At 36.5% G+C, this 13,732-nt stretch overlaps 1 protein-coding gene across 1 annotated transcript in view; it reads left to right on the top strand.

Moving 5' to 3' along the window:
* The window catches only part of LOC117178664 (serine/threonine-protein phosphatase 6 regulatory ankyrin repeat subunit C), a 400,971-nt gene extending 387,545 nt beyond the window's left edge, over positions 1-13,426 (top strand). Inside the window, exon 14 of the mRNA XM_033370089.1 lies at positions 12,967-13,426. Coding sequence (XP_033225980.1) covers positions 12,967-13,426 — 460 coding nt within the window. The remainder of the gene's footprint in view (positions 1-12,966) is intronic.
* Positions 13,427-13,732: the final 306 nt, after the last annotated feature.

Genomic DNA, 13,732 nt, shown 5'->3' with positions numbered 1-13,732 from the left:
ATAATTTATATTTTATACTTGAAGTAACGTAACCTCAAAATACACGCATTGAAGAGGCGCGCGAAGTATTCAAATCATGATAGTCGCCAGCCCAGCATCGAAATCTGAAAATATTAAAATCCCAATCTCTTCATTTTATTTCAAAGCAGATAGAGATATAAATAGAACCGCCGAAGTGTTTTGACCGGCAATCGTGCAGCTTCGAGTTTTCAAATTCATATTCGGTATATTTTTTCGCGAACTCAACCAAGAGGTACTTTCGATGTTAAATATCGTGACATAACCAACCCCCCCCCCCTGGCGCGTCACGAGGTTTATGAACGACATCCTTAATGTCCTTCATGCTTCTTCTGCCTTCATTCCTTAGGTAATGTACTGCTTAAACTGATGATTTAAAAATAATATATCTTCCAGTTGGTGTTATGTGGCATACATTTTGATGTGCTGCTTATTTTGTTTTATAGTTGTCGAAATTATTTACAAGTTAATATTAATATTTGAAGTGTTCCATACTGCCCACCATGCGTTCTGTTTTACCTGCCGCGTGTTCTAAAGCACCCACATAATCTACAGTGCTTGATACTTGATACAGTGCTTGATCACAGGTTACAATTTAATTAGCGTCAAAGATTTTGTGCAACGTCTCACCCCTCCTTCCCCTATCCGCAGACTTGAGTCATAACAGAAGGTAGTTCCTTTTCTCGCTAGGGTCGCCCAAAGGAAAATCCCAACTCAAAAACTGTCTTACTTGTTCCTTGCTTCGTTAAATAGTAAAAAAGTTACTACAATGATGTTATTTGAAAAAAAAATTTTGTTTTAATTTTTACATGGAAAATATATTTTTTTTCGAAAAAGTGGCCTTTACTGAGAGTCCTTCTACTCTTTAGAGCATTTATACAAAAAATCAGACAGAAAGGCTTTAATATTAGATCTGCATCTTATTTTTGCGCTTAAAACTCGATTTCAACGGCCTTTAAGGTGCTTCCTAGGGTTTCATTTTTAGTCCATGTAATAAAAATCTTAACTTTTCTCCAACAAATATAATTTTTTTGATGCCATATTTTCATCATTCAATTTAAATAAATAAATATATTTCTTTTCAGAGCCCATTTTTCTAAAAGAGTCTTGTTTCTGTTTTTTTAATTAATTGAAAATATGATGCATTTTATGCGCCTGCGAATGAGCAGACCGCCAACGGAAGTGCACCACGTAGTGAACCGTAAACAGGACTCCCCGTTTCTAGCATGACACATCGGGGGGTCTGGCGTATAATTTTTTAACGATGCAGGAACCCATAAGTTATACTGACTGCCTGTCATGCCCCACCGATGATTTTCTACAGATTTCGGGTGGATTGAAAAAATCTCACAAAGACTTTAATTATTTAACCAGGAATTCCGATAGATTTCAACGATTGCACAATGGCTTCAATAATTTACTATAGATTTCAAATATTTCGCAAAGCTTTATTATGTCTATTTAACATAGACTTCGGATAGATATACAATATTTCACAAAGACTTGTATAGTGATTTTCCAATTATTTCACAAATTTCTAAAATATAACCAAGTAATAAAATTTTTTTTTAGTGTATTGGCATCTGAAATCTGGAGGGTACCACTAGCGACAAAAGCAATATGGCCGGCGACAGTGGGTAGGTGTCTCATAATACTCATGGAAAACCATTGAAAATTAGTCTTAAATCTTAAAAATTAAAGTAACAATAGCGCAAATTTGTGATTTCACAAAATCTACACCGGCATGTAGAAACTTCGTAGAAGGAGAAAGAATTTTACATGCAGGAAACCTTCTATTTTGCGGAAAAGAGGTGGAAAATGAAACTTCAGTTTCTATTATTGAATTTTGTCTGCAAACTTTGAATTTAAAAACTCTTGTTGGCTAAATAATAAATTTTTCCATTTTGCCCCTCATAAACATTTAAAATGTAATATTAACTATTGACATTTCAATGCAAAATTTAATTTATATCAGCTTGACATGACAAATCAACAGTACATTTTTTCAGATTTGAGGTTATGTTGATATATTTAAACCTAAAATAATATTTTTATTGAGAACCTGCTTTGATTATTTTCACTCGAAATGCTGAAAAATGTTTGGAGCATAAAAACGATAAATACTTGATGATTATAACTTTTTCTTCAATCTTTTTTATTGACAGTGGAACAAGTTTGAAAATCCGTTTGAATTTCTTGAATTTTTCACTTTATGTTGTTTTCTTTCTTGAGTCATACTATCAGTAAATACTGTAAATGTAATCTAAGATTTTTTACAATTTTGTTTTTAAATAGGAGTTTATTTGCATTTAAGAAAAACCGAATAGTTTCATGCTTCCGAGCAGTAGAAGAGCAACCAAACACACAACAAAACACTTTGCTCTTTGATTTTCGTGGCGAAATCTCCATTGATAAAGTTTGATTTATTTTATTTGTAACTTCTTATTGATGACTTTTCATTTTTTTCTCTGTTTCACTTTAAAAAGCACTGTAAAATAGATAAATTTTTTTTTTATATTCGCCTATACTTCCCGTCAAAATTTACCTACGCCCAGGGCTTACCGATTCTGTCACCAGGTGGCGTATTCGAGTTCTTCAGAACACAATACAATAAGTTGATGTTTTCAAAATTATATATTTATAATAATTAATTAATCAATATAATTAATATGTTATAATAATAATAAAAATGTTGGCACAGGCTTAAGATAATTATTTTTTATTAATTTAATTAATTAATTTTGTATTAACATTTCATTCAAAACTTTTACTCGGGTTAACCCGAGGGTTACTTTTACTTTTACTCGGGTTACATCATAGTTACGGGCTAAGTCAAGTGACTGATGAAATTATGATGTTATAAGTTAATACACTGCGATGCTTGAAACCTCCTGCGCTGATGTTGTAGGTATATAATTACGAGCGGCCGCAAGCGTTGGAGGTGACAACAGTCACCTCTTGATGCTTTCTTAGAGCTATCATCTACAACTTCACAGGTATTTAGTCGCTTGCTTCCTGATGGATAAGAAAGTTTCTTGCAATGCGACATGTGTTTAATAAAACCGACTTCTGAGCTACTGCCAATACCCTTTTGCACATTGCCTGTAGCCGAAATCACATTTGGATAAATAGATGCATAATTAACATTCTATCATATGGTTTTTACTTCATGCCTTAACTTGCTATACTTGTGAATCTTGGTTGTATAGGTTCACTGCAAATTTCGGTTAACTGGACAAGCAATATGGATGATGTAGACTCTTCCACCTTTTTTTTCGCATCACGATTTCAGGTCGATAGGCCCAGATATAGTGATCCGTTTGGATAGTGACATCCCAATATAAGGAAGGCATTTATTCTTTTAAAAGTCCTGGGTTTAGGGCAAGTTGTTGATGTGTAATGCCATTACGAGACATCCATCAATAATGTGCTCGATGGATTTGTTGGTATCTTCACATAATCGGAATTGGTCAACCATGTCTTGATGTAACACGTGTTTACCATCATTTCTGATACTGGCAACCTTGTCCTGAATCGCAACGAAGAATCCTTTCATCTCTGGATGCAGAACACCCTCTACTAGCCAAATATTGGATGCCTCACTATTCACTTTATGTTGATCTGACGTTTTGGGTTGCTCGCCATGGATAGCAATCTTCCTCCATTGTTTTTCTAATTCCTCTATGGTTTCTGCCCAGATATTTAAGGCCCCATCTGAGGACGAATCTAAGAGCGTGTAGTCCAGATCCGCCTTACAGATGCTGCTGTAAAACGCGACATTTCTTTTGCTGTTAAAATAGTCTTGCAAATGTATAACTTGTGATTCACACAGTTTTTTGACATCTACAACGTCCCTACCCCCTATATGTCGGGGTAGAACTATTGTTTTAATCGTTATAATTTTGTCGCGGATTCATTGCTTCATTATTTCTACGCGGACGATTCCGTTCAACTTTTCAAGCTTTCTGTTGGGCCATTTGATGAGCTTGAAAGAGTACATGAAGACTGAGATGACATATGTGTTGATTGCCCCGATTTTGATGGCAGAGTTGATCTGTCTAAAAGTTTCGATTTTGTTGCCTTCTTGTACTAGTTTTTATGTACCGACGCAGTCTGGCATTGAGCCGATCAAGCCTCTGCCGTTCGGAGTCCATAATCTCATCCAATTTTGCTGGTGTTAGTGTCTCGATATTCCGAGTGCATATTCCTGACGTCCATATCCAAGTGGATCTTCCATGGTAGACATCGATCCCTTCCGAGAACAAAAACTGCATTTGCAGGCATAGTTCTGAGGCCCAACGTTCTAACTGTTGCCACCGCTACACAGCATACAAGAGTTTACACCTTTAACGTATTTTGTCTTACGTTCAAATACTTAGGTAAAAATTTTCTGTCGAGGTATTCTATTAGTGCACGCAGATAATTTGTGATGTTCCTTTTAGGCAGAGAATGCCTTAGTGTTGGTTCTAAGTATTTGAACTCTAGTAAAGCATGACCGAAATTCCTTTCAAGATGCTGTAGCTTTTCTGGGATTTCGCTATTCACATCATCTTTATTAATACCAGAATATGGTGGTAATGGATCCGATATATGTTGTTCATTTTCCCTTGCATGGAGCCTCCAGCTTCAATCAATTCTTCGATGTGTACATCTTCCAAGGGGAGTTCATCAATAGGAAGCTGCTGCTACACTTTCATTTTGATAGCAGCTATTTCAACAGCCGAAAGAAATTTGTTCACAGATATTGAGTGTTTTTGATCTTCCAGATTCTGCTCATTTATTTTTGTGGCTAGCTGTGGGTATTTAAGTAAGAAGAGTCTACGATGTTCTCTCCTCACACTTTAACCACATTTCTCTGCCAAAAAATAAAGGCGCATACCATCTCTGTTTATATGTTGATGAACCAGATGCAGTGATCCCCGCAGAACAGCCTTTTGCATCCCAGTTACGTTCGTCTGAGCCTCATGCTGGTAAGGCGGGATTTCGTTGAGTTGGCTAAGAAATGAGGCTTTCATACCTCCAAGGCATTCGATTATGAGAACGATAAGATGAACTCTGCAGACTTGATACAGCTTGCTCAGCTCGAAAAGAAGAGCCTGATATTTCGACCGTTTTTCTTTCTCCTTTGCCGTGATATTACCATCGGATGGTGCCGAGAATTCAATCACGTAAATTCTCTTTGTCTTTGGATCTTGGAGGACAGTATCAGGCTTTGTAGCACTGATACGTTAAGTGGTTGAAAACAAGAAATTCTAGTAGATCTTATACTAATCAAACTCCACGACGCACTCCAGTTTTTCCGAGGCGTATCGCAAGGCGGACATTAAGTCAACGTTATAAATGTGCCGAAGATGGTAATATAACACTCTTAGAGCCGCATTGTGTCTCTCTATTTACCCGAAGTGTGCATACTTTGAGCATCCACTGAGAACATTTGCAATTGTTTCTGGCTCTTCCTTGCATGCTCGGCATTTGGTATCGCCTACAGGTACATATATTATGCGATTGCGGTAAACTAAGGTGTCTATAACGCCGTCTTGAGAGGCAAAAAGAAATCCCTCCGTCTCCGATCTTAATCCAGCAGACTTGAGAAACATGTTGCATAGACCCATCGATAGCTCTATAGATGCTGGGCCATGGGTAGTGTCGCTGGAATCAAATGAGAGAACAAACTCCTCTGTGGCCCTATCTGCGGCCGTGAACACTATTTTACAAGAGAGATTTGGGCCCTACTAGAAATATAGCCCAGTTAAAATACTAGAAAACATAGATTATGTCCTTTATTGGGACACGACTATTCTAACCTCTAATGAGATAAACGTGCTCAACACGTGATAATAGTAGACATAAGCGCTCCGCTTTAAAATAATACAAGGCTCTGATATACTGAGTAGATCCAGAAATACCAGCAGCTAAATCAAGAGATCCTGATCTTCTGGAGGGTTAAGAAGGTCACCATCGACCGGGTCGTGATCTCCTGCAATGGGAACGTTCATGTGAAGTCAGTACAATTCTAGTATGAGTGTTGGATACATATAAATGAGCACTCCAGGATAAATGTTGAAATCCTATAAATGGGCGAATCATGACGAATGTACAAGCAGAGCATATGATTCCATAATAGCGACTGACATCAACGAATGTATTGATCACTTGCCGCATTTCGCAACCATGTTTAGTAGCTTAGTCACGCCGTAATGAACGGAGTTCGTAGGTCACACACTTTTGACCCACGAATAACTCTCGAAGCTCGTTTAATTTGATTACAGGCGTCAAATAGGATTCTCCCTATCCGAACCTCGACGGAGATGTCCACGTATCGACTGGCAGGATAGCTAACTCCCTATTAAGCACGAACAAGGGGGTGAAGACTCACGTGAGTGAGAGAGAGAACACTAACATTGAAAATTCACGAAATTGCTACACGGGATTACTAAAAATAAAACGAACACTTACAAAATATAAGTGTTGCTCGAGGTTCTCAAGCCAATTTTTATAATTGGTGGGCCATCACATTATTCTTTCGCAGGCCGTCATGGCTGCCTACGAAAGAATAATCTGATAGCCCACTAAAGTTTATTGTTAAAATAAAATTCTTATAAGGCCAACATGGAAGCCAACATTTCTTTTTAACTTCTTATTTTTTAGCAACTTACAAAGAATTTATTTCTTAAGCAGTATTTGAAATTGGGGGAAAAATTGGGTTAAGTTTTTATGCTTATTATTACGAGTAATTTTCTGATGAAAAAGAAAACAACAGAAAATGGAGAAAAATTTTATTTCGTCATTCTCTTCACGCGTATATATGGAAAAAGTAATTTTGTGAATTGAAAAATGTACGTCCAACGAGACGTATCGACAACCATTTCACCCCACTTCAAGCGCTGAGCGAGTTTCTTCTACGCAGCTGCCATGCACTCGGCAAAAAGTGAAGCATTTCCTTAAAGTAGTACATCGTATACTGTTTTTTTGCTACCCCTGTAAATGTCCGTTGGTGACATAGGAAATACTGTATTATATTTGAAGAACAAGTCGCTACGTGTGCAAACTTAAATCTTCAGCATCCAGTAGAATGGCTGCAAGTACAAATTCTGAATCTTCGGAGTCCTTGTCGGAATTATTCGCGAACATTGTTTTTACTTTTGTTCAGAAGCATGACAAAATTGCGTAACAGGTGAAATAACCTAACCGCTCAACTCATCAGCTGCCGATATAATAGTAGTTACTATTCGTTAAGCCCCGTGACTCTTGATTGGTCACGAACATCATCTAGTGAACCTCTTGACCAATCAGGCAGTCTATATTGTTAGATGACCCTTTGGATTGCTTCAGATTGGTTGTGATCACTTTTGCTACTGATTAGAAATTAGCGGTTTCCTTTATTTCCCTTGATTTCATACACAGTTTCCTTTAAAGCATGCTTGATAATCAACATTCCCGCACAAAATTTCGCGCGGGAATATTGTGATTCTCGCACACTCTCATTTCCTCAAGAATCGGCCATTCTGTGTTTATTTTTTGGTGCATAAACTGCGAACATCCAGTACAGTGTTGCCAAAATTAATTTATTCGGCGCACATGCATTTGCTTTTTTGCAGTACTCAATTTCATTACTTTCTTCCAATTTTCATTTTTAAGGTTTTTATTGTACATTTCATTCTTTTTTCGAATACCCTAAATATACTTCTGAATTCGAATGATTAAACTCATCGAATCGTTTGAGTTTTTCACAAATCTTCCCTAAATCTTTGTAAAATAATTTTAGTCTTTGTGAAATATTTTCGTGCAATCTTTGAAAGTATCTAAAATCTTGGCGAAATATTTGAAATATTTGTAAAAGCATTGAAGCCTTTCGAAAATTTTATGATTATATCCATAATCTGTGCTAATATCCATATTCTGTGAATCATATTTTAATTTTTAGATAGAAAAACAGTGGAATTAAACCACAAAATATGAATGTTCAAGAAAAATAGTCCATCAATAGTCCATCAATCTTTGATTGCCAAAATTCTAATACTAAAAAAGAAATTGCTAAAAAAAGGTTGCAAATTTCATACCCTTTAAGTGTAAATCTTGAAAATAAAATAATTTGTAATTCTATACTTTTCAAATTTAATAATTTCCAATACTTGACACAGCAGCTTTCTTCAAAATTTGTTGTCCTATAATCTGAAAAGGTATAAGAAAAGTATCTTTTCTTGCTAGAATAATCTGATCACATCGCTATTTGTATGGGACATATTCCTGATACAACATAATTTTACACACAACATTGCAAACTATATTTTAATTAGTTGAATCCATTTCCTTTCATAATTTACAGAAAAGTATGAAGAAAAAAGATCAGGCAAATCAGTCAATATTGTCAATAATGAAGTTAATCCCAAATTGAATGAAAAAATACAAAAACTCTCAACAGAAATTGAACGGATTAACCGGTTTTTTTTTCTATATTTTTTAATGGCCTCGAAATTATTTGATGGATCTAATGTATTCTATTAAAATTTAATTTTCTAATATTTTAATCATTTTTAATTTGTCCCAAACCGGCTTTAAACCTCTTACAATGGAAAGGTTGGATATGGCATGACAGGAAATTGGTATACCCCCTTGGTGCCAGTATCGTCAATAAATGACAAGCTAGACCACTCGCTGTATAATTCTAGAAACGGGGAGCCGGTCTTCAGTTCAATATGGGTACACTCTCGATGGCAGTTCGCTCGTTTCCAGGTGCATAGATTGCATGATATTTTTAAATAATTAAAAAAGAAAAAACAAAAAGACAATTTCTCGAAAAAATGGCTCTAAGAGAAATTATATTTAGTCATTTAGATTGCGTGGTTCTCCTACAATTATGAATATTTTTTTAGATTTTTTTTCTAATTAATTAAAAATAGTATGCATTTTATGCGTCTAGAAATGAGCAAACTTCAATAGACCAAAATCTGGCCCGCATATTCCCTTTATATTTAAAGTAAAAAACGCCTATTCCGCAGTTGCGGAATCTACAAAGTCTCTCTGAAAAAGATATAAGTTTCCTCTTCGACATATTTGGTCTTCAATTCTGTCGGCGTTGAACAAGGTATCTTTGACTAAGATGTTAGTCATCCCTGTTCAACTCGACCCGCTTGGGGTAGTTCAATGGACGAAGAAAGAGCTTCCGGCCCTTAATATCGCCACGCGTAAGATCACGCAGATAAATGCGAGCTTGAATGACAGTTCTTCCGTTCCGCGAGCAGAGATCCCACGCCGTCAAGGCGGAGGCGGAGTTCTATATATTCAACCTCTTAATGACCAAATTGTTCTGAGTACAGTTTTCATCGTTTCAAATAGATGAGATCCTGGTCTAGAAATTTAGAAGCTCCACTCCCGAAAGGCAAAGTGGAGAAAGCAAAGGTTGAAAAATTCCACCAACATCTATTCGACAAAAAGATAGACGGACACTTTCACAGAAATGTCGCAGATCAGTCCTTGTCGAAGGAGAACATCCAACGATAGGTGCAGAGTATGCCATGCACACACTGAGTACCCAGTAAACATACTATCTAGGTGCCCCAATCTCGCGGAAACGACGTATCTCTATATACATAATACGGGCCTTAGAGTTCTTTATCACCATCTTTGTCGCTCTTACGGTGTTGGTCGAGACCCTGCCCTGCCGAACACTTCGAGGAAGATAATTTCAATTTTTCAAAACGAGAATTGCAAAATTTTCTAGAACTACGATTTACGAAAAGCAGTCTACATTGCACGCTCAAGGCCTGACATCGCTCTCCAAAACTTAGGCTTAGGCTGACTGCATTATCACTCTCAAGGTGAAGGATCAGGAGGAAAGGTAGCAAGACCTTAAGAGGGAGCTGCAATAAATGTACCCAAAATATTCGATTAAACTAATTGTGTATGTGATCGGTGCTATCAGAGGTGCGACACTATCACTGCTATTACTGTCATTCTTGGGTAACTTCATGTTCTGAAGACACACAAGGGTATTTCAGGACATTCGTGTTTATTTCGTCGTGCCCTGTGGCCAGCCATCTTACGACCGTGAGACTTCGCCATAGTTGTGATTTACCGCGGTTTTACTAGGAGCCGGTGTCATTTTCATAGACCTTGCGTGGGTTGTTTAACTTTTTTTAAAATTATATATAGCATATATATACCATACTGCAACATAATTATAATTGACAACTATTCTATAAAATAAGAATGAAATAGGTAACAGTTATTAGTTCATAAGCATTTCATTGAGAGGAAAATAATCTCGTTATATCCTATCAGGATCTTATAGTTTCCGACGTCTGATCTGTCATCGAAAACTATCCCAATACTCGACGAAATTTTCATATGTCGTGACCAACGTAGAATCCCACATGGGTACTGACGTCTCCTAGGATTTAGGAAACTATCAAGAACCAAAGTAGAATCCGGCGTCATGTATTTCAGTGGGAGGATTCAGCGCATAACGCATTATTTGATATCTCTCGTTAAAAAAATGGATTTCGCTTTTAAATATGAATTTTCTCTAAAAGGGTAGCTTTCACCCCTAGAAATAATTAAAACTATTCATGTTTATTCTTAATACTATATTTTTGCTTTGACACTAGTTAAAACTATCAAAACGTCGTGATCGGGCACGTTAAAAAAAGGTTATTTGTGCCAAGTATTTAATTTGTAAGATATGGTACTGCTATTTTATTAGTTATGTCAATATTTTAATTGTTGCTGGTATTAATTGAAGAGTCACTGCAACTAATGAAATTCTTGTGCTAAATAATGAATTAGTAGTATCAACTAATAAAATATCAGTTCCATATCTTATAAACTAAAGAGTTGGCCCAACAAAACATTTTGTCTGTGCATATCTCTGGTGAAGTTTACGCAGTTTGCGCGCAAACTGTCGGAGCCTGGCAGTCAAATCCCGGCTAGATATTATACATTCAATCACACACTGAATCTGGGACGCGTAATATTTTTCCAGCCTATCTTTGTACTTATTTGATGCATTCGTCTTTTTGTCCTATGATCAGTCGTTGGTTTTTATTTACGATTTGTATCCGCCAAAGTTTTCGTTACAATTATGCACATTACAATTGCTGGTTTAGAGGTCGGACTTTTCAGAAAAATCTCCACATGAAATGCGTCATCCAGTTCATCCAGATCTTTGGGACTGAAAGAAACCTTGAGCTTAATGTTTCTCCTGGTCCTAAATAATCGTTCTTGCTCTATTGGGTGGCCACCTGCGTTTGGTCTCAGTATCGCCTTCCTTTCTCTGTTTATGACTGTTTCTGGCTGCGGTAGAGTAGACGCTTTAATTATATAGCCCCTTTTTAGGAGAATTTCCGTGCGGCTTCGCAGAAGTTGATACGAAATGTGCAAGTGCTCTGGGTGTTTCTTGCAACACAGCGAATTCAGTCGCGCCATGTAACTTTCTCGTTTAGGGGCCATACTGATATCGTACGACTCCAGCAGGTCGTTCGTTAGTTGATCCTTCTTCCCAAAAGTATTTAGTTTTCTTCAGTACATAGTAGTGACTCGTATCTTCATTGACCTCTCCAACTCTAGAGTAGTCTGCCTCGTTGTCCGACCCATTATCTGGAGCCCGGCGTGTTCGATTCTTTTTAACCGACTTACATCTATGTTTGAGGTTATCTTTTGTTCTTCCCACGAGCATGTAGGTAAAATCGTTCGTCCATTCTTTCGAAGTCTAGCATGCAAGGATAAGGCTACAAAATCTTAAAGATAGAGCTTTCTCTTTAATTTACCAACGAGATTTGACTCATATGATAAAAATATTATATATTACATTTTCAGAAGGCTGTATTAAAAACTATGATTCAAAAAGACACAGAGCATTAATATTGATAAATATTTACCCTGAAAAAATCCATAACTAACCCAGGTGATGGCACATATTTCATTTAAACAAAAAATGTGTATTTAATCATATAATACACATTCCAAATTTAATATAAATCTAATTGAAGTTACATAGTACTACATGAAAAAGGGCAAACTTATATCAATTTAAATTCAAATTTACATAAAGTTAGATGGAAAAGGGCAAACAAAATTATTTTCTCGCCCAATTAAAAGATTTTTCTCAGTGTATACATTTCTTACTTTATCACTTGTTAGACCAAATAAAACTATAAATTGATATCCCATAGAGCGCAATCTCTATCTTTCCAATAAAAAAAGCTGCCTGAGCTTTCAAATGGGCCACAAAATATCCTTCTCAGCCTTGCCGGGGACTCAGAATTTTCATAACCGGAACCACCCTTACGTAGTTCTACGTACGGATAAAAAGTATAATCGATCTATCTATTTTTCTATGTATCCTATATTTTTTATCGAACTTCAAGAGCTAAGTTTGGTTGTCACTTGTACCAATTTCTTTTGAATAATTTTTCACAATACTGTCAATCTATAATATTTTACCCATAAAATATTCCTGATGGTCAATTTTGTTTTCACTTTCACTTTTAAAATTTTCAACTGTGACTTTTCTGAAATCGGCACTGATGGGTATCGTTCAAAACGTAAAAAATGACATTGCGCGTGAATTTTGGAAAAGTGCTATGTCAAAATTTTAAAAAGAGAAAAAAAATTGAACATTGAAATAAATAATTCACCTAATTATCGACGCTTCTAAGCAACCGCATGTGGCATCCACTATTTTGCACTAATATTCTAGGCCTCTAATGTTTACATTTAAAATGTAATATTCACAAATATTTCTAACAATGGCAATTCAATATTTTGCTTCCATTAACTTCAAAATCAATTAGATACGCAAGTCGTAGATTGCTCAAATTTGCACTTTCTTCCCTAATTTCAAAAAATATTTTAAAGCATGCCCTGGACTTCTTGTAAAACTCAAAGAATCCATATTCAATAAACAAGCTTTCACGAAGCTGGAAGAAATCACCAAGTTCCGTATTACAGAACTACCACTGCCCCTTCGCCATTGAACCTGATGACAACTTGGATCGTCTACTTCATGAAGCAATGGAAACAACGAGTAGCTAGGAGAAAGCGACCATCCCTGGTGCATATGATGGGCTTGCAGCGTACAGGAAGGTTGTCTCCTCGTTCTAAGATGGGTGCTAAGTGGCTCTCCAAAGTTAAGAAGGGTCAAATTCGTCCCAAAGACAGTATTGCTCTTTCTGTTGTACATCTTAGTCCCTTAGGCAGTCAGTTATCCTTCAACAGCGCAACGAGAATTGAGAGTGTCGTTGATTGGGACTCGATCAGGAAAAAGTACCTTGCTCTCACTGGAAGTGAACCTGAGAAGGACGTTGAGAAGGAAGAAAAGGAAAATGATGAAGAAAATGAGGAGGACATCGGACCAACGGCTTCCAACGCTTCCACAGTTCCTGCGACCGCCTCGACTCCACCTATATAAATTTTATACTGTTCGATTTAGTTGGCGGAGAAATGGTTGGTGCTCAGTCTGTAACCATAATATTATCAAGTAAAGGGTTCCTAAGTAAAGAAAATCGAGTATTTTGTAAAACTTGTGTCTTCTAAATTAATGTCCTATGTAACAGTGTATCGCACGCGAAACTATAAAAAGAACAAAAGTTTTCAAGGTGGTGCTTGGTCCATCTCTATATCAGGCACTAGAATGATAACCTAAGTAAGTAAATAAAATGTCGTCGAAGTCTATATTGAGTATGCAAAAAATATCATCGGCTAATGGTCTAATCAT

Source organism: Belonocnema kinseyi, chromosome 8 (genome assembly GCF_010883055.1).
Source record: "Belonocnema kinseyi isolate 2016_QV_RU_SX_M_011 chromosome 8, B_treatae_v1, whole genome shotgun sequence".
Lineage (NCBI taxonomy): Eukaryota > Metazoa > Arthropoda > Insecta > Hymenoptera > Cynipidae > Belonocnema > Belonocnema kinseyi.
The sequence above is the reverse complement of the archived record's forward strand: the minus strand, read 5'-3'. Positions and strand labels throughout refer to the sequence as shown.